The sequence below is a fragment of the Trichomycterus rosablanca genome, chromosome 3 (assembly GCF_030014385.1).
Source record: "Trichomycterus rosablanca isolate fTriRos1 chromosome 3, fTriRos1.hap1, whole genome shotgun sequence".
Lineage (NCBI taxonomy): Eukaryota > Metazoa > Chordata > Actinopteri > Siluriformes > Trichomycteridae > Trichomycterus > Trichomycterus rosablanca.
In genome coordinates, this window is record NC_085990.1 from 23,899,570 (window position 1) to 23,921,877 (window position 22,308).

Below are 22,308 nucleotides of genomic sequence, written 5' to 3' on the forward strand. Positions count from 1 at the left end.
TTGAACACCTGAGCGCCTGCAAGTCTCACAGTATTTTACTGTAATGTATATATTGGGCATGCATCAGCTTGATGTGCTCCACTGTAGGCTTTGGCTTAAACCACTAATGATTCACAATTTTTCCTCTGTATTAGTATTAGAATCAAATAAAACCATTAATTTATGTACAGGTGCTCAGATGGCACAGCGGTAAATTATGCTAGCCCACTAACTCTGGAATCCCCAGTGGTACTGTTGGCCAAATCTTAGAGAGGATGGGCTAGCTTAATTGAGCATTGAGCCACCTGAGCACCCCTCTGAAGATTATTTTGTGTCTGAGGTGGTATTCAATACTGAGCTCTAGCTGACAGTTCTCCATATGGGTGTGTTTGTGGGTAAAACACAAAAGCTCAATATTTAGGAGGAGTGTTCACATACCACTGACCATAGATATGACCATTAGATATTACCAGCCTTCATCACATTTCAAAAACAGCACTGACTTCCATGCGAGTAAAAGGTTGTCATTATTCAATTCACTGAAAGAATGTTTTGTACACAAAAAACCTTTAAAAAATTACTCTACTGTGCAAAATCATAGGCTGAGCAAGACACTTACAAACATCCTGATTAGTCATCAGAAAGGATGATGCTGTTTTATGAAATGAAGAGAGTGGTTAGCATTAGCATGCACAACAACTCAAGTTTTATTTTAGTTGTGCAGCTAGGTAAAGCATTTAATTAGATCTCACTCACTTTCTTGACCGCTTACTCAATTAGGGTTGGGGGGGGGGGGGGGGGTAGCTGGAGCCTATCCCAGCTTTTCAATGGGCACAAGGCACACAGTAACACCCTGGACGGGGCGCCAGTCCATCGCAGGGCAGACACACATACACACACACACACACACATACACACACACCCATTCACCTATAGGGCAATTCAATGTCTCCAATTAACCTGACTGCATGTTTTTGGACTGTGGGAGGAAACCCACACAGACACGGGGAGAACATGCAAACTCCACACAGAAAGGACCCGGACCGCCCCGCCTGGGGATTGAACCCAGGACCTTACTGCTGTGATGCGACAGTGCTACCCACCGAGCCACCGTTCTGAATTATATCTAAAAATAAAAGGACCTTTTTAGGTGAAAGTTGGAACTCTGTGTAATTATTCACACTAATATCTGTGGTGTATCTGTGGGCTCAGGGCTTTAAATGTCAAACTACTTTATACATATAAAGAAACAAACATGTCTTATTTGTTTCATTACATTTAAAGTTCCTTTTAAGAACAGTTTATTAAAGTACAAATCAACTTTACCTCATAGCCTACACTGCTCACTGTATTTATACAATATGTGTTGCCAGGTCTGTTCAAAAAGAGCGAACAATGGAAAGTTTACATTAAGAGATCTTCTTGTTGTCCCAATGCAGAGGGTTCTGAAGTATCACCTGCTTCTACAGGTCAGTACTCTGTGTTTGTGTGTGTGTGTGTGTGTGTGTGTGTGTGTGTGTGTGTTGCACCACTCAAAAGGCACAAATATAACATAATCAACTCGCACACATCAATGCCACTCATTGGGCACTTTATGCATTGACACCTCAGTGTCAATGTTTAAGAAACAGAAAAGCGGGTTGTGATAAAGCAAATTGTATACAAAAAAGAAAACATCCCTAGTATGTGTTACTAATAAAGAGGCCAGTACGTTTAAACAGGATTTAGAATATCCCAACGACACTGCTGCACCTGCCGCACTCATACCAGAACAACATGCAAAATGAAAGGCTTCGCAGAACCTGTATGTGTCGAACACCATTCAGCAAAATGCAGTGAACCCACAGCAAGGTGACCAACAAAGACTCTCAGCTTCCTGATTAAACAAAATGCCACTGCCGGTCATCTACGCCTTTATGCCCTTCTGATGGCCATAATGGCATGGCAGGTGGGCATGATTCTGTAATCCATGCGTCCTGCTGGTCTCTACATGTTGTAGGTCCACAACACACCAAGCCATGATTCGTTCATTCATTATCTGTTTTGGTCCATCACAGGACAGACACACACATTCACACTTTCTAGTGATTTCAGTTGGCCTAACTGCATGTCTTTTGACATGTGGGGGAAAACCAGAGCACCATGATGAAATCCATGTGAACACAGAGAGAACATGCAAAATACACATAGAAAGGACCATGGCCACTCAGCTGGGGAACTGAACCCAGACCTTTCCTGTTGAGAGGTGACAGTGCCACCGTGCCGTCCCAACCATGAATTAAACTTCTTGCCTGTTAAATGATGTATTAATAAGACAATACATTGTTATCATTATTTGGAGGGCACTATTTTTCATAAGTCTAGTAAGCACTGATTGATGACATGACATGATGACGTATTTGTATAATATAACACTATGTTTCATGGTGTGTCATAAAATAACGCAAGTTATTTTTTGACTATTCTATTTTAGTGTGATCTGTAATGATCTAATAAAAAGATTGAAATGACAGTGTAAACCTGGCCTTTTTAACATTTGGTTTGAATCCTGGGTTTGAGAGGGCATCATCACTTGTGTTTGCAAAGTCACAGTCTATCCAAACTTTGATTCAGTTTAACTCTACCAGTATAGATGTACAGGGAATTTTGACAAGATGGATGATAAAAATGAACCTGTTTATTATTTTTATCATGGATGCTATAAATGTTGCCAGCCAACTACTTCTGGGATCCAGGGTTTGAATCCCCAGCAGTTCTGACGGTTGGGCTATGCCTCAAAGATGTGCGATGGTATCCTGTCCAGGGTGTGTTACTGCATTGTACGCAGTTATTCTGAGAAAACTGGACCCACCGCCACCATCACCAGGATAGATTGGTGGTTAAGAATAAAAATAAAATAAATTAGGGCTAGTAATGAAGAAAGAAAACTACCTAATTATGTTATTTTAAACTGGTGATGTCAACAGGTAATCTTAATTTGGTACAGAAGCAGTATCCATGAAAGGCTGAGTCTTTGAGGAGCAAAGATGGGCAGAGGATCTCCAGTTTGTCATTAAATGCATGAGAAAATCATTAAAATGTTTAAAAACAATGTACCTCAAAGAAAGATTGGAAAGGATTTGCAAAATTTCCCTCAATTATTAAACAATTCAAGGAATCTGGAGAAATATCAGTGTGTAAAGAGCAAAAGCGCACCTATGCTGAACACCCATTATTTAAGATCCCTCAGACAGCACTGCATAAAGAGCAGTGGCGGCTGCTGGTCTTTCAAAGAGGGGAAGCTCATTGTCGGCTTACATCATAAAATTTGTCAATTTATTTATACATAAATTCTGCCCTCCGTTCCTTTTCAAGAAAATGGCCTGAAGTGGGTTGCAGTTTGTCTTTCGACTTCACTCGCAAAATCCGCGATGACTGAAGCTCCCAGTGATTAAGTGACGGTGTAGATCTCAAAATAGCTGTCAATCAAAATGGGATTCAGCCTTTCGACTGATCCTCCAATCATCTTGCAGAAGCCCAGCGTCCAGACCCGCCCACAGCTCCATTCACCCCCATAGACGCTCAGCATCCGGGGGCGGGACAAAATCGTGGCATTTATCCAATGACCGGCGAGTTTCGAAGCAATGAAAAAAAAACCCTTCCATGCAGCCCCATTGAAGTGAAGAGACGCTCAGCTTCTGCGGGCAAATGCATTGACGCTCCGGGAATGTATGAGAAGTTCGAGTCAGTCGATTTGTGATAAGTAGCTGATTCTGAACGAACTCGTTTTCGAGATGAACGTGTTCTAACGCATTTGTAGTCAATGAAATGTTAACACAACTGTACATATTTGACCATTTAAGTTTTGACATTTTAGGGGAGGCTGAGCTTCCCTTGCAGTCTTAGAGAAATCGCCACTGATCAAGAGCCATCATTTATCAGGTGAAAAAACAACATGGGCAAAAGATTACATTGGCAAAGGTTTGCCAGGCACTACAATATGGAGGAACATTCACAAATGCCACTTTACTGTGAAAACCTTATGTTAATCATGTCCAGAAGCGGCATCAACTTCTCTGGATTTAGAGATATATGTGGAAATGTGTATTTTGGTCAGACAAATCAGTTTTTTAAAAAACAAATCACGCATCATTGTGTGCTTTGGACCAAAGAATAAAAGGACTGGTATTATCAACAAGTCTGAAAGTCAGGGTTTGTCATGATATGGGGATGTTGGTGCCCTGGGAAAGGGTAATTTATAAGAATGAAAAAAACAACATGCTGGACACATTACAACAGCATGGCTGTGGAAGAAGAGGTTAAACATACTGTTTTTGAACCAAAGAATTTTGAACCCAAAAAATGCAACAACGTCAACCCTGTGCTTTTACACATCTTAAGACGTGTTGGCAGGAAGAATATGACAAAATAACACTGCCAGTGTTTAAATTGTCAGTAGATGGCAGCATATTCTCACAGCAGTTGCGTTTGGGTTCGTGTTTGAAAAACAGAAGTGGAAATGTATTCTGTTATAAATATTCAAAGTGAATCACTAGCTGTCCATCACACATAACATGCAGTTTATAGTCTCTGCACTAGGCCATGCACCACACCATCTAAAAAAAAAGCGCGCGCGCACACACACACACACACAGTGACAGGAAGAGATAAATGTCGTCCACACAAACATAATTGGTCGTGTTTGAGGGAGGCAAGGTCAGACTGGGTCTCTTCCTGCTGCTGCTGTGATATTTGATCTACAGATGTCAGGGACTGGTTTGGTCATTTAAAACTTATCTGGCTCTCTGTACACAATATGGCTTTGTGTGGGAACCCAACACTGGCAGGTGATAAGAAGCGCCTGCAGATTGGACATGTTGTAATCCAGCTCTCCTTGATCAGATTGGGGGTTGTGGCAGCGGATACACAATCAGGAATTGAAAATGAATAGATTGGGAAATAAAGGGGGTGTCCTGCCATTAAATGAACATGAATTGAACATGATCTAATGAATCGTGTAACCTAACTGTTCTGTCATGAATGTAACCAAAATCCAAATAAATCTGTCTTGTCTGTTTAACCACTTTATCCTGGTCAAGTCACAGTGGGTACAATTCACTTGAAGAAAGGCAGAAGACACCCTGAACAGGTTGCCAGGCTATCACAGGCCACACACACATACACCCAGGCAGGAGGTATGCTGGATAGCCCCAAGAGCATTTTTGACTTCTACAAAATCTGGGATCTTTTGGGATAAATTTTACTAGGGTAAGCTATGGCTGTCTTCATGCCCAGCAAGAGGGCCTCTTATTTGATATCCAGATGGCACCCATTGGGAGAATCACCCCTACTGATGAACCATCTAAGGGGAACAGGCTCATATGCCTGCCTAAGTTTGAAGGTGTCAGCCCAAAGTGAATTTAGAACTTTGTTTCTTAACAGGTACTTTGCAAATAGTGATGTATTGCATGAGTTGTTTCTTGAGGGATTTCACCTCATCTGCCTCCCATCTTCTTGAAAATAAAGCGAAAAGATGTTACAGGCAACCAGGCAGTAGCAGAAATATACTGTATGTGCTTGTGCAGTTTTCTATGACTACCTTTCTTTCTCTGTGGTCTTGAAGCTGCTACAGTATAAGATGATACCGACATGGCATTCTAAGTATTAGGGGTCCTTTCCAAAACCTGTTCATTCTCCTTCTCCTCTTCACCACTGCATGGTACAATGTCTAGTTTTTCTGAAGATTAAATACGGCATCAGTAACATCCCACCTTTATATAGATTTAAATAAACTTAACCTTTAACTAACCTTCTGATCTTTACTGATCTTATCCAGACCTTTTCCTTTGAAATCTTCTAGAGTTCCCTTCTCCATTGCCATTAGTACTTTACTAACTTTAGCAGTCTAAAGTGTTTCCTCTGGTAGCCTGTAATATTCCCATTGGAAACACGTCATCCCTAAGAACACTGCAAGCTGGTTTGCGTCTTTGTCCTCTAGATTTAAAATGCTGGACATGGTGGCAATATGTTTTCTCAGCCTTGTGGATAAAATGGTCTCAGGGAACCAGACGTGAATATTTATAAATGGCATCTCTCCCTCTTAGAGCAGACAGGGTCTTTGGATGGGCAAAGAGAAAATAATTGTTGGGTGGAACTCCCCATATTTCATAAGTTTTCAAGAGCAGTTCCATAGCAGAAAACACAAATGGCTTTAAAAGGACTGGTTGACTTCACTGGGCAGTTTTTCACGTTTCCATAATGATTTCTTTGCATATAAGCCTTGACAATAAATACAATATATGAATTTCTTTGCTTTTTGGGGGGTTGGCCAATAACAAGCTACCACAGTTCCAGACACTTCTTGGGCTACCTCTGTATGGTGTGCAAAGTTTGCTTGCTCTCGGAGTAGCCCGTACTGCAACCCACGTTCGTTGGAATTTCTGGGGTGCATGCTTGCCCTTACAACGAGTTAATTTTAATGAACAGTGACTAGATTCCTTGCAGGTTTTGTATATACTTTTCCACAAAAAGACAGTAATGTTTTCTGTGATTTGTTCCTTTAACAGCTGCTTCAGTGTAGGGCACAGCTTCATCTATGGGCCAAAGCGTAATTTCCCGCTGGTTTGTAGCCATCTGCAAGCTAAAAAAGAACTGGGCAACGAAGGCTATCTGGATTGTGGCACCACTGAAAACCCTGCCCACCCAGGTGGAGCACATTAGCCTGTTTTAGCATTAAGCATTAAACAGACAAACGAAGGGCTAAGTGCTAACAACCATAACAAACAAACTGTTTTGGTTCTAACAACCCAGCTTAATAAGCATGTTATTTATGGCCATGAAAAGTGGGGCCAACACCATAATAACTGCTTGCACACTAACCTGTTTTAACGTTGGGCACTGTACAGAAAAACAGAGGCTAATTGCTAACAAGCATGGCGAATAAACAGCATTTTCGTGCTAACAAATTAGTGCTTTTAGCATGTTTTTTGGCTACATTTCCACTTCATTATTTATTCATTCTTCAATTAGAGACAACTTATAGGCGCAATACAACTTGGGTCAGAAAGATACAGCTGCTTTTCTTCCTGCTAGCACTTGTTATGTACTGCTTGTTGTCTGCCATTTCCCCATTCCCCACACAGGAGCACACAGGGGCTTCTCTCACTGCCAGTTACTTGAGAACACTTCAATCAGGCACAATGCAATGCAAGAAGGGGATGATTCCATCATAAAATGGGTGTTTTACAATTGGGGACATGAGTGTTTGTCCCCATTTGTAAAGAGGCACCCATTTTTACCAGTGATGAGCCTAAGATTTGTCCCAAATTTACACACTCTCAAAACTCAAAAGAAGCTTTATTGGAATGACAAATAAGGACATTCCAAATAAGGAGAAATAATAAAAATAACAATAAAAAAGAACAAATATATACAAAACAGTTACATGTGCAAAAATATTATCAAATAGAATAAAATATTAATAAAAACAGTGCAAAATAAGAACAATAAAAATTATAATATTTACATTAATGAGGTAGTAAAAACGTTCAGTTTGTGTGTGCGTGTGTGTGTGTGTGTGTGAGTGAGTGTGTGTATGAGACATGGTCACCCACTGATCCTCACCTGGTGGCAGGTGTGAGTATAGAGTGCACACACACACACACACACACACACACACACACACACACACACACACACTTACACTTGAGGAAAGTTTTAGTAGCTCCAACTGGCTTCACTGCATGTATCTGGATTTGAGGGAGAAAACTAGAACAATCTGGCAAAAAACTCACAAGGACACAGAGAGAACACAGATAAATCAATCATATGACAGTTTGGCTATTAAAATCAAATGCGAAATAATGGATTAGTGGGCAGCATGGTTGCATAGAAGGTAAAGTGGGTGCCTCACAGCAACAAGGGTCCAACAAGGATTTGGTAGCTAGGTAGGTAATGAGGTTGGTAGTTTGGTAAGTAGGTAGGCAGGTAGCTTGGTTGGTAGGTAGGTAGCTTGGTGGGTAGGTAGGTAGGTTGGTCATTTTGTACAGATTATCAGCACAGGTCTTTTCTATATTAAAATGTTTTATGCAATCTGTTTATCTTGAATTAAAAACACACATTTCCTAAAATTTTATGCTGCATTTCTCTCTTGTTTTGTCTTTCTTTCTCTTACTCTATCTTTCTCTCTCTCTGTCTCTCTCTCTTTTTTTTCTTTCTGTCTTCCTGTCTTTCTCTACATGAAGAAAAAAATATAAAATAAGATGTGTGCGTCTCATAGGTGATAACACATGGGTTTAGGGGGATTTAACTGCTGTGCAGTACTGGGTGGCAGTCTCTGCAGAATGCCAAAAAGAAGCTGGAAGCTTTATCAGCCACACACACACACACACACACACACACACACACACACACACACACACACACACACACACCTGTTTATCCCTCAGCATAGCCCCAGTCCCCCTTTTACTAAACCCACCACAAGAAGGCAATCTCACAATCTCCCTTCTTTTTTTACTGCTTACTTTTATTTCTCATTTCCATTCCAGACTTAGATGTGTGTGTGTGTGTGTGTGTGTGTGTGTGTTTGAGATGGTACATGGTAACCAAGCTTCCAACTTTCCAAAAGGTTTGGGAAACAAGAAGAACGTTTCCAGAGTGTGATTTTAGGTTCCTGTGTCCATAGAGTCCTGTGTTCCTGCAGTTCCCAGTCTAATGATTTTGTGTTTTTAGTTTCCTTATTTGTTGAAGTCATACTTACTCAGATATATACATTTCAAGGGTCCTGTATTTCTAGTTTAACATTCACAGAGCACCATTTTTTAATAGTTCTATGTTTCCCAGAATATTGGGTTTTTTGAGTCATTTGTTTTCATATTTACAAAATTCTTTATTCCTATATTTCTTTTTGTTACCAGGTTCTATTTTCTTGTTTCTCAAGTTCCCACATTCATATGTTCATAGGGACCATATTTTCAGACCTGTGTTCCCAATGTTGTATGTTTGAAGTTCCTATTTTCCCAAATATACTGTATGTTTGACATTTACATTTACATTTACTGTATACAGTTGAAGGGATTGAATGGCCTGTCATCTGCAGTAGTGCTTGTGTTCTGGGGGTTCAAATCTTGGGCTGGGCTCACAAATATATAAGGCACGTGTGTTACATAAACCAAGCCATTGTGGGGACATGTATCAGTGCAACCTCAGTGCTGGTATCAAGCCCTGATCTGCTGTGGTAATGCCATAATGAAAGCAGCTGAGAGAAATCATTTATTTATTGGAACTGTGTTGCCCAAGTATATTTTAGAGTTCTACTCCATATGACCAGAGTCTCATGTTCGTAGGATCATATCAGCATATGTTTATTTGATTTATTCAGCACAGTTGTAGATAAATTCATTGCAGCCTTTTATATAAAGTTCTTAGGAATATTTATATATTATATAGTTTGCATTTCCACACTCATATTTATTTGCTTGTTGTGTTTTGGACAGGAATTAGTTAAACACACAAATGATGTGCTGGAGAAGAGCAACCTGCGCAGTTCCCTGGATGCTATGAAGGTACAACATTTTTTTATCATACAACATGCATGTAAACTATGCTAAGGCAAAACTGTTCTGAACACCTATTCTCATTATTAAGTTTAAGTGTTTCAGCCACACTCATTGCTAACAGGTGCACGAAATCAATCATGAGTCCTGACCTCAAACCCAGTGAACACCTTTGGTATGAAATGGGGTTTGAAAATGTAGCGTTCAACACGCCATGGCATGCCATTTATATACAGGCCTAGCTACTAGTAGTAATGGTATGCTACATCTTACTGATTATCCCAGTATGAACACTACTTACATTGAAGGTATTCGAAGTGTGTGATTTAGAACACAGCCAAACCGTGATTTTCATATTTCCAGAGAGAATCAGCTGCTCTTGACTTTGGTGATTAGGAGAAGTGTGTGATATATAATGAAGTTAAATCACACAGTGTAAGAGGGGTGTAAGTGCTGTTAGCTCCAAGAGGGGCCTTATGAGTTCATTAGCCTAAATTAGCCACTTAGCATTGATTAGGATGTGATGCTGACACGGTTAACCTCCTCAAGTGCCTCTGCTGTGAGCAATCCTGATTAAGAGAGAGACAGACAGCGAGAAGAAGAGCGAGACAGAGGAGGAAATTAATTCATTATTTTTTATGTTTATTTTCTTTAATTAGGATATTTTTATTCAAATGATATTTTACAGTATTACAGTAAATATCACAGTAGATTTTGGTAGCCCTCTACTGTTGGGATCCAGGGTTTAAATCTTCAGCTGTACTATTGCCTAGTTAGGGGTCTACATGCAGACATGATGGTGTGGGGATGGATTGGCATCCTGTTTGGGGTATGTTACTGCATTGTGCGTAGCTGGTAGAGTGGGTGGTGTCTTGAGGACCTGGGTTTGATCCTAATCTCTGGCCAATGTCTATGAAGAATTTAATTTGTTCTTGCTGTGCCTGTGTAGCAGTCCTCTAGGACAGTGCTTCCCAACCTTTTTTGCACCACGGACCGGTTTCATATGAGATATAATTTCATGGACTGGCAGCATACCTGTCAAGTTTTGGATTTAAAAATAAGGGAAATTTTCCGCCGCGCGCTTCGAGCCGTCCCACCAGCCCAACCGAGGTTCAGTATCCCTTACATTTTAAGACAGGTTTACAAGAAATCTAAAATAACCACCTGTAAACCACTTACAAACTACAATTAGATGATCAGAATCTGATAGGCCTACCTTTGTTGACACTGAAATGCTGTGGACATTCCTACATATGTAATTCTTATAATACAGCCTAAATGAAAACACAGTTACAAACCTTACAGAATGCATAACTCTGCCCCATCCTGCTCCTCTTTAGAAAGGTAAATTTGATGTCCCATTTAGATATTTACATGCAGTCTTTACTTTTTTGGCAGGAATGCCCTCTCTCTCCTTGCATCCATCCATCTCTCCCTGTTCCAGGTTTGTTCCTGCTGTCCGCACTGACCTCGTGAGAACTGCCACTTGCAGCAGCCTGGGTGGCAGTTCTCGCGAAGTTAGTGACATTTCAGTTTGGAGAGGCACAGGAATGTTTTTTAAATTATAATTGTAGTATTGTGTAAAGGAAACATAAAAATACTTACCTGTAATGGGGAGCTGAACCTGTGGGAGGCACTTATTGTTGTGGTGCGGTTAAAGGAGGGTCAGAAGAAAGTTACCGTTCTGAGAGTTTGCACATGACTTTATTGCTTATCTGAGATTTGTTAGTTAATAATAAAGACACTTAAATATATTATATTTGGATGTGATGATTGAAGATACCACAATAAAATAATACGGGAAATTTACGGGAAAATACTAATACGGGAAGACGGCGGGAAAGAGGGGTAAAATACGGTAGTTTCCCGGCCAAAACGGGAGACTTGACAGGTATGACTGGCAGGGGCAGGAGGATTTAAAATAGAAGAACTATAGGATGGAAAATCAGTGGGAACGCTTTTTTCGGTGCAACGAGATGCTGCTCCCACCTAGTGGTTATTAGAGACACTAACACCCCAAGAGTACTGGAAATTTAATTGCTCGTTGCAATTTCTAATTATTTATTCTTTCTGTGCGTTAATAAATGACCCACGGACAGGTACCGGTGGTTGGGGACCACTGCTCTAGAAACCTGTACAAATTCTGGGCTGTATTCCTGGCATGCACCCAGGGTTTGGTATATAACAACCCTAACCGAGATGAAGCTGTTAGTCATGGTGAATAAACAGCTAAATGCAGGTCTGTATGACTGATGTAGATATAGTGCCCACTCTACCAGCTGTGCCATCATGCTGCTCTTACTGTACTTCTAAAGTACAGTACATTAATCCTCAGTGATTTCTTTATTCACTTTCTTTTTTTGAATTTTCTATTTTTCCCCCAATTTTTCTCCCCTAATCTAGTCATGTCTAATTACCCTGATTATGTCCTCTATACTGATTCAACCCTTCACCGCTGACTGAGGATGCCTCTCAACTGACATACGCCGCCTCCGGCACGTACAGTCAGTACAGACTGCATTTTTCACCTGCACGAGTCGAGTTCATACACTTGACGGGCACTGGGTATGGAGGGCCACACCCCCATCAGCATTATTCCTCAGCCCTGTGCAGGCGCCATCAGTCAGCCAGCAGGGGCCGCAGTTGCACCAGTTATGAGGACCTATGATCTGACTTTCTTACCCTCTAACCCTGAACAACAGCCAATCGTTGTTCATGCTGCCGCCCGTTCATGCTGCTGCCCAGCCCAGCCCACCTCTGGTGCACTAGCGTACTTTAATTTTAATTTATTCTGTTCAGGGTTGCAGTGGGTCCGGTTTGACGCCTCGGACATGACACCAATCCATCGTGGGGCCTTGGTCATGTCTGTATGTAGACACATGACCAGCCGATAACACAGTTAGAGATTTAAACTGTGAATCTCAGCGATAGTGGGCAAACATAATTTACTGCTGCGCCACCTGAGCACCTGTGATTTATTTACATTCATAAACAGAGGAGAAAAGTGTGTTATATACAGTATAACTCTGTGTGTGTTTGTGTGTGTGCAGGATTTGGCGCAGTATGTGAACGAGGTAAAGAGAGACAATGAGACACTGAGGGAGATCGACCAGTATCAGAAATCCATTGAGAACCTCGTAAGATTGTACACACACCCACACAAACACACACAAACACAAGTGTATAATCCTTGGGAATTATGGGAAATGTTCCCACTGCCCTTATTAAAATATCCCCCTATTTCTTTGCAAATTTGTTTGCATAAGTGAATCACATAATTTGTGGTTTAATTCTGATGTATGGGTTACTAGGTAAAAGTTAGGGGTTATGGTACTTGACTGTTGAGTGGAAGGTTGTTTGATTTAAGCCCCATCACTAACAAGTTGCCACTGTTAAGCCCCTGAGCAAGGCTTGTAACCCTCAAGTCTCTCTCTCACACAAATACACACACACACACACACCTACACACAAACATAATGTCCATTATAATATCTCCCAAATGTGCTGGATGGGGTTAAGATCAGAGTCTTCACAACAATTCTTGGACTTAAAGCTGCCAGCCTCTTCAGCATTTATTTATTCTGACTGTGTCGTCTTTTTACCAATCAGCAGAGACCCGCAGCACTGCTAAATAAGCTCAGAACTTCTGTTCAGTCTGTTTTTCTGAGTGTTTTTGGTTCACATTGGGTGATCTCGTTCCTCTTATAGAATCAGCGTCTAGGTAATTTTGGGAGACCTAAAGGTGACGGCGAAGTTCGAGTCTCAACAGTGGATAAACGAACCAAACAGGACAGGTGAGTAACACCCCCACCTTTCCCCAAAAAGCTATATCCCATGCATTCTCCCTTATTTTGCTCACTCTCTTCCCTCTCTCTCTCTTTCTCCCTCTCCAGACACATGTTCCTATTCGATGCAGCTGTTATTGTGTGTAAGAGAAGAGGAGATATGTACGAGATGAAGGAGGTGATCGACCTCCACAACTTCAAGATAACAAACAACCCCACATCAGATAAGGAGAACCGCAAGGTGAACTGCATGAAAAACATGAGGAGAGAGGGAATGATTGAGAGAGAGAGAGATATAGTTATAAAAAAAAAAACCACTTACTGAAAGTCAAAAAAGTACCTTGAAAATACAAAAAACAGTGCTGATGAAAATGAGGAAGGGAGAAAAGAAGAAAGTTATTGCACATTCCTTTTATTTACGATGTTAAAAAGACTGGGTGCTTGTAACTCCAGATCAGGTCTCCATCCTTATACAGTGGGGCCAAAAAGTATTTAGTCAGCCACTGATTGTGCAAGTTCTCCTACTTAGAAAGATGAGAGAGGTCTGTAATTTTCATCATAAATAAAAAAATAAGTATTTGGTCACCCACAAACAAGCAAGATTTCTGGCTCTCACAGACCTGTAACTTCTTCTTTAAGAAGCTTTTCTGTCCTCCACTCGTTACCTGTATTAATGGCACCTGTTTGACCTCGTTATCTGTATAAAAGACACCTGTCCACAGCCTCAGTCAGACTCCAAACTCAACCATGGCCAAGACCAAAGAGCTGTCGAAGGACACCAGGAAGAAAATTGTAGACCTGCACCAGGCTGGGAAGAGTGAATCTACAATAGGCAAGCAGGTTGGTGTGAATAAATCAACTGTGGGAGCAATTGTAAGAAAATGGAAGACATACAAGACCATTGATAATCTCCCTTGGGGTCAAGATCTCATCCCCTGGGGTCAAAATGATCATGAGAACGGTGAGCAAAAATCCCAGAACTACACGGAGGGACCTGATGAATGACCTGCAGAGAGCTGGGACCAAAGTAACAAAGGCTACCATCAGTAACACACTACGCCGAGAGGGACTCAAATCCTGCAGTGCCAGGCGTGTCCCCCTGCTTAAGCCAGTACATGTCCAGGCCCATCTGAAGTTTGCCAGAGAGCATATGGATGATCCAGAAGAGGATTGGGAGAATATCATGTGGTCAGATGAAACCAAAATGGAACTTTTTGGTAAAAACTCAACTCGTCGTGTTTGGAGGCTGAGTTGCATCCCAAGAACACCATACCTACTGTGAAGCATGGTGGTGGAAACATCATGCTTTGGGGCTGTTTTTCTGCAAAGGGGACAGGACGACTGATCCGTGTTAAGGGAAGAATGAACGAGGCCATGTATCTTGAGATTTTAAGCCAAAACTTCCTTCCATCACTGAAGATGGAACGTGGCTGGGTCTTCCAGCATGACAATGATCCCAAACCCACCGCTCGGGCAACGAAGCAGTGGCTCCGTAAAAAGCATTTCAAGGTCCTGGAGTGGCCTAGCCAGTCTCCAGACCTCAACCCCAGAGAAAATTTGTGGAGTCCGTGTTGCCCAGCGACAGCCCCAAAACATCACTGCTCTAGAGGAGATCTGCATGGAGGAATGGGCCAAAATACCAGCTACAGTGTGTGCAAACCTGGTAAAGACTTACAGGAAACGTTTGACCTCTGTCATTGCCAACAAAGGTTATGTTACAAAGTATTGAGTTGAACTTTTGTTATTGACCAAATACTTATTTTCCACCATAATTTACAAATAAATTCTTTAAAAATCCTACAATGTGATTTCTTGGATTTTTTTTTCTCATTTTGTCTCTCATAGTTAAAGTGTACCTATGATGAAAATTACAGACCTCTCTCATCTTTCTAAGTAGGAGAACTTGCACAATCAGTGGCTGACTAAATACTTTTTGGCCCCACTGTATATAGTACACAGAACCCCATTTATTTTCCCACAAATTCTGATAGACATTCCACCTCTCAATCATAGACATGTTCTATCCAGAGCTGTATAGCCACCAGGCTACTGCTCCCTGTCTCAGCATTTGGTTCTTCTTGGTTTTCCAAATTGCTAATTTTGCTATACTAGATATGAAATTTAGAAGTACTACAGATTCTTGTGTTTTGACACATTTTTAGGCCCAAGGATGAAAAGTAGCAGTGAGAAAGTCTCACCCAGGGCTGAAAACCAAGATGTTAAAAAAAGCAACAAGCTGGTGAGACGTTTACACTGTACTCAAAAAGTACAGCTGTTTTCAATGCTTGGATCGAGGTGCACCCGATGTCTGTTTGTAGCTATCGCCCCATGCATAATCTTCTGTTGAAGGTCAGCCGTTTTTTCAATGGGACGCTTATACAGGGATCACCAGCAGCTTGTAGGAGCAGGTCCAGTGCCAGAGAGTTCAGTCTATCAGTTTGAGGGAACCTCAGTCAGAGGCCACACCTGAGATACTTATCTTCACCCCCACAGCAGCTGTAACAGTTATACCTGGGGGTTTGTACTGGTAAACTGAGTTCACCAGTTTCGGTTCAGTTAAAAAATCAAATCATATTTCTCATTACAGTCAGTTAAAATGCTCATCTAAGAGTTTAGAGTCAATATGGGCCAGAAATAATGTTCTAATTTTTTTGTTGCAGTGGTCGTATGGATTTTATCTCACTCACAATCAGGGTCAGAACGGCTTTGAGTTCTTCTTCAAAACCAAAGAGCTGAAGAAAAAGTGGCTTGAGCAGTTCGGCATGGCTGTGTAAGTGTGTGTGTGTTTGAGAGAGAAAGAGTGTGGAGTCAAGTCTGTGTGTGTGTCTGTGTATTTGTGGGTGTCTGAGTTTGTGTGTGTATCTCTTTGTGTATGTGGGTGTATGTGTGTGTCTGTGTGTATGTATGTTTCTGTGTGTATGTGTTTGAGAGAGGGAGTGTGGAGTCAAGTCTGTGTGTGTGTGAGTCTGTGTATTTGTGGGTGTCTGAGTGTGTCTGTGTGTCTGAGTTTGTGTGTGTGTGTATCTGTTTGCATATGTGGGTGTATGTGTGTGTCTGTGTGTATGTATGTTTCTGTGTGTGTGTGTGTGTGTGTGTATGTTTGAGAGAGAGAGAGAGAGTGGAGTCAAATCTGTGTGTGTGTGAGTCTGTGTATTTGTGGGTGTCTGAGTGTCTGGGTTTGTGTGTGTCTATCTGTTTGTATATGTGAGTGTATGTGTGTGTCTGTGTGTATGTATGTTTCTGTGTGTGTGTGTGTGTGTGTGTGTGTGTGTGTGTGTGTGTGTGTCTATGTTTGAGAGAAGAGTCAAATCTGTCTGTTAGTGTCTGTGTGTGAGTCTGTGTATTTGTGGGTGTCTTATGGTGTGTTTGTCTATGTGTGTGTGTCTGTATGTATGTTTTTGTGGGTGTGGCTGTGTGTATGTTTCTGTGGGTGTGTGTGTTGCTGTGTGTCTGTGTTTCTGTCTGTGAGAGAGCAGGTGTAGGTGTGTGTCTGGTTTGTGTGTGTGTATGTGCTTGCGTGTGTTTCTGTGTGGGTGTGTTTCTGTGTGAATCAGTGTGGGTATGTCTACATGTATGTGTGCATGTGCATGTGTGTGGGTGTGTCTGTGTTTGTGCCTGTTTGTGTATGTGTGAGTGTTTGTGTGTGTGTGTGTGTGTGTGTGCGTATGTGTGTGATTTTTAGGATTGCCTGTTTAACATATATTTAGTTGAGCTGTCATCTAATGAGACTGCACAGTTATGATCTTTCATCACACACGCCCACACACACACACACACACACACACACATCATCTTATTACAAAAATTGCTTTAAGGTCCACGTACTAAGTGTTTTCTGCTTAGGGCACCAACTTTTACAATGTGAAATTGCAAGATTGGTCAATCATGAAGTCAGAAAAAGATACAAGCTAAAGACAGAATGCATGTTTTAAAAAATATTTATTCAGCTTCTGTTTTATCTTTAAATGCTGTTATGATCAGGGTTGCCAAATATCAGTGACGCCAAATATCAGTGACATAACCTTCACAAAGATAAGATAGGATAAGATAAGACTTTATTGATCCCCTTGGGGAAATTAACTTGTTATAGCAGTATGAGAGAAGGTGGTAAAACAGAAAAAAAAACAACTAAGTAAAAACCTTGGAAAAAAAAAAAATGCAGGATACAGACTTAGAGCTGTTAGACAAAAATTTTACACATAGTGAGTAGTTATTTACACTAAAGGATTCCCTTTAAAACAAGTGGTGTCCTTTGTTATATTATTATTAATAAATACATAAATAAGTACATTACTGATACAAATACATTCACTGAGCACTTTATTAGGAATACCTTGTATCTTGTATGTAAATTCATTGGTGGTGTTCAAAAAAATAGCAGTGATTTTAAAAAAGTGAATAAAGCTCAAAATCATTATAATAACTTTTATTTCCATAAATGCCAATGCACTGAAAATACTACACTTTCAATTCTAAATCAAAACATTAACAAAATTTAGCCAGTTTGTGTCAATCCTTTACAGAAAGTTAAGAAAAATGAATAGTAGACTGTTCAAAAAAATAGCAGTGCCAGCATTTTTCTTTAAAAACTCAAAAATTTTATGTATAAACTGAAAACAATATTTGAGGTTTCACTTTAATTTAAATTACTGAACTAATATTTAGTGGCATAACAATTGTTTCTGAGATCTGTGTTGCATGGAGTCGACCAACTTCTGGCACCTCTGAACAGGTATTCCAGTCCAGGATGATTAGACTACATTCCACAGTTCTTCTGCATTTTTGGGTTTTGCCTCAAAAAAACGCGCTTCAGATGTCAGAACACAAGTTCTCGATGAGATTGAAGTCAGGGGATTGGGCTGGCCACTCTATCTACCTCAATCTTGTTTGTCTGTAACCAAGATGTTTTTGGTCATTGTCATGTTGAAACACCCATTTTAAGGAAATTTCTTCTTCGACATAGGGCAACATGATCTCCTCAAATATTTTGATATATTTAAACTGATCCATGATCCCTCGTATGCGATTAATAGGCGTAACACCATGGTATGAAAAACATCCCCATATCATAATTTTGTACCACCATGCTTTACTGTCTTCACAGTGTACTTTGGCTTGAATTCAGTGCTCAAGGGTCGTCTGACATACTGTCTACGGCCACTAGACCCAAAAAGAACAATTTTGCTTTCATCAGTTCACAAATGTTGAGCCATTTCTCTTTGGACCAGTCAATGTGTTCCTTGGCAAATTTGAACCCATTCAGGACATGTCTTTTTCTTAACAACGGGACTTTGCAAGGAGTTCTTGCTGGTAAATTGGCTTCACTTAATCATCTTCTGTACTCACTGGTAACTTCAGATGTTCCTTGATCTTTCTGGAGGTGATCATTGGCTGAACCTTTTGGCTAAGAATTCTGGCTATTCTTTGATCCAATCGAACAGTAGTTTCACGCTTCCTTCTGCGTCTTTCAGGTTTTGGTTGTCACTTCAAGGCATTTGAGATCATTTTAGCTGAGCAGCCAATAATTTGCTGCACTTCTCTGTATGTTTTTCCCTTCTACAATCAACTTTTTAATCAAAGTACGCTGTTCATCAGAACAATGTCTGGAACAACCCATTTTACCCAATATTTCAGAAGGAAATGCGCTATGATCAACCTGTGCAACATTTGCCACCCTCCTACATTAAATAAGGGCCAAAATTGACACCCGTTCTTGTGCACAATGAATGACTTCACCAATTGAACTCCTCACTGCTATTATTTTGAACAACCCCCTTTCAATCAATGCTTTGATTACTCAGAATGAGTGGCATGCATGTCCTACTTGTTGGGTTTGTTTTGTTTTCATTACTCTACTACACTTTCAAGTAAATTTTTTGCTATGTAGAAATATCACTTCTACTAAAAACATTGATTTATCAAGTTAATGGTGTTGGACTGCTATTTTTTTTAACACCACTGTAGATAAACTGTGTGGGTATACAATTACTGACTCTAGCCCTTCTGTTGCTCTGTACACTTTGTCACCACATTTATCAACTTCAACTGAAAGGGATCCCATAGGAATCTTACTGACAAGATTATGTGACAACAGGAATGTGTACAGTGTAGCAGATGGGCTACAGTCGGTAATTGTTTATGCACAAATTGCAATTGTAGTGTATGTGTAGCTTATATTAATTAGGTGTTTGGTGAGTGTAATTTCATTCAGGATCATACAGAGGTAATGTTGAAAATGAGGCTGAAAGGGGAAGGTGTAGGACGACTGTTAATAATGAAAGTAAGAAATGAATGAAGTAATAAATAAAGGAATAAATGAATTAGTTTTGGGTAGAGGGAAGAATTACATGCAAAACCAGCCACCACTAATTTTCAAACCTTTCTAAATGGAACATCTGTTAGAGCTCAAAAAGAACAACTTTAAAAACACGTTTTGTGTAATTATCCGTCATTTGCTTATGTATGGGGTGGCGAGACACATTTTTCTAAACCACTGACAAATTGCAAAGTAAAAGTGCACGCTAAATATTTATAGTTAATCATTGTATTTTTTGACAGCTAAGTCGCACTATAGTACTTGAAAGGACAGACTGGTGTGATTACTTACCTTTATGACATGTAGCAGATGCTTTTATCCAAAACCACTGACAATTGTGACCAAATACAGTGAAAGCAATTGAGGGTTAAGAGAGTTGCTCAGGGATCCAAAAGTGGTGGGACCTGAACCTGGAACCTTTTGATCACTAGTTCAGTTTCTTAACCCCTATGCTACCACCTGCCTTCTGGTTTTAACTTTAAAAAAGGAGAGAAGCTGTGGTCACTGATTGGTGTCGGTCTATTGGTCTTGGTCTGTTTCAATCAATTGGTGGGGGGGCTTCACTTGTAAATCATAATAGACTGGGCAAGCCCTGATGCTTTTAACGCATACCAAGAAAATATTTTGGAAATAAGAACACATTAACAAGGACATTAATTAATATAATTAGTAAGTTTAGTGTTTGGCGGAGGATATATTTAAATATAAGTAAATGTTAACTGACATTAAATCTCCAGGGTGTTCCACCCTGCATGCAAAGATGGGCACTAATTTGACAAAGGCACCATTACTGGTCCTGCATGACTGTGTCCAGCACAAAGTGATTTTTATATATATATATATTTATTTTTAAGACATAGTTTGAAGTGTATGGTATGGAGGTGCTCCTTCAGGAGCTCTCTGACCTTAACCACATCAAACACTTTTGTTTGGAAATGGAATATCAAATACATTTAGCCCTTCTGGCTCTACAACACTGACTGACAGCACAAATGCTATTTGATTAAATGTCCAAAAAAAATCCCACAACCACAGTTCAAAATCTGCTATACCTGCAAAGAAGAGGGGAACTCAATGCTCCTGTGTCTGTATTTGTATTTGTATTTGTATTCAGTGTCCACATACTATGTGTATAGTGTATTTTTAATTAATTTAATGTCATATGTTGTATGTCATCTTTTTAGGTTTACAAAAATCAGAAAAAAAGAGTGTTTTTTATCCATCATCCACCCATTTATCCAATTTCCCCCCTTTTTTTAGCTCGAATATTCGGCCGGAGAATGGTACCAGCAACATGCATGAGTTCCATATGCACACGTTTGAGAGGATCACTACCTGCAGCTTCTGCAAGATGCTGCTGAGGTAAGCATAGTCAGAGTTCAACAAAGTATGTCATAAGTCATTTTAATGCTCTCTTAAACACACTCTGACCAGTAATTTCCAACAATACAAGACCAGGCTATACAGAACAGCTTTCAAAGTGGGTGCCACAAAGCAATATGTGTCCTGTGGATCTGGGTTTGAGCCTTATGCCAAGTTCACACTACACGACTTTCCAAGTTGTTAGGTCGCTGTACAGTTCACACTACACAACTGGATCTCCTGTAATCGGGAGTCTTTCAAGTCTTTTGCAGGCGAGCTTCTCTGGTCTCCCAAACTACGTTTTGTCACAAAAAACAAACACGAGAAGTGACGAGGGGTTTAATGATACCACGTCTAAAAATGCACGTCAGTAAATAACGAGCGATCAAAGTTGTTTGTGCTCCGATGTGCAGCGTAAAATCAAAGAGAAAAATAATAATGAATCCAAGTGGATTTGGCAACGTGACCAGATGGGATTATTTTGTTCTGTAGCGAGTTGGAGGTTAATAAATATTTTTTTGTAATGCAGTGTTGGTATTATGGTTTGGATTGTTTGGAACAATAAGTTCACAAATATTGTGAAGCTTGTGTGTGTGCCGATGTCTTCTGATAGAAACTTTATTATATTCCTCACCACACTCACGCCGAGTTGCTCCCGAGCTGCCACATCTAGCGGCGACCAGTCGGCGAGCAAATATCTGGGCAAAAATTGTGTAGTGTGAACTAGGTATTACCTGATTTCTGGTTAACAACAACCCCCCCCCCCCGGCCTTCAATAACACACCCAGAAATGTGAATGAATGAGAGTTAATGTATGAATATGTGTCAGGTTGTGTCTGTATATTGCCTGATTTAGAAAGTATTCAGACCCCTTGACTTTTTGATCAGTTTGTGTTGTTGATTTGATTTTAAATGAACTGATTGCCATTTTTACACCTGCTACACTTGCTGTAGAGATTATTTTTCTACTCTCTCTGCACAGGATTTCAGGAGCTCTTTTAGAGTGATCGGTGAGTTCTTCCTTAACTCACTGATCATGGCCCTTCTTGTCCAGATGCCCAATTTGGTTTGAACTCAAACTTTAGGAAGACTCAAAGCTGGGCCGAACTATTTCCTTTTTAAAATTATTAAAGCCACTGTGGTCCTTAGAACACTCAAAGCCTTAGATATTGTTTAATTTTCCTTGCCCTGATCTATACCTTCATGTGGTCTTCATGAGTGGGTTTTTGTCTTGACAATTCAGTGTAAACTGTGGGTCCTTATAGACGAAAAGTTGAATGGGTCTGAATACTTACTACTGAATACATTCTGAATCCACTTTATATATGAA

General features: G+C 40.3%; 1 protein-coding gene across 2 annotated transcripts in view; it reads left to right on the forward strand.

The window, feature by feature from the left end:
- Positions 1-22,308, forward strand: part of LOC134309788 (guanine nucleotide exchange factor VAV3) — a 142,237-nt gene that overhangs the window by 88,022 nt on the left and 31,907 nt on the right. For both annotated transcript variants that reach the window (XM_062991102.1, XM_062991101.1), the window contains exons 10-16: positions 1,353-1,448; positions 9,456-9,524; positions 12,566-12,652; positions 13,224-13,309; positions 13,409-13,541; positions 15,961-16,070; positions 20,877-20,978. In XM_062991102.1, coding sequence (XP_062847172.1) covers positions 1,353-1,448; positions 9,456-9,524; positions 12,566-12,652; positions 13,224-13,309; positions 13,409-13,541; positions 15,961-16,070; positions 20,877-20,978 — 683 coding nt within the window. The remainder of the gene's footprint in view (positions 1-1,352; positions 1,449-9,455; positions 9,525-12,565; positions 12,653-13,223; positions 13,310-13,408; positions 13,542-15,960; positions 16,071-20,876; positions 20,979-22,308) is intronic.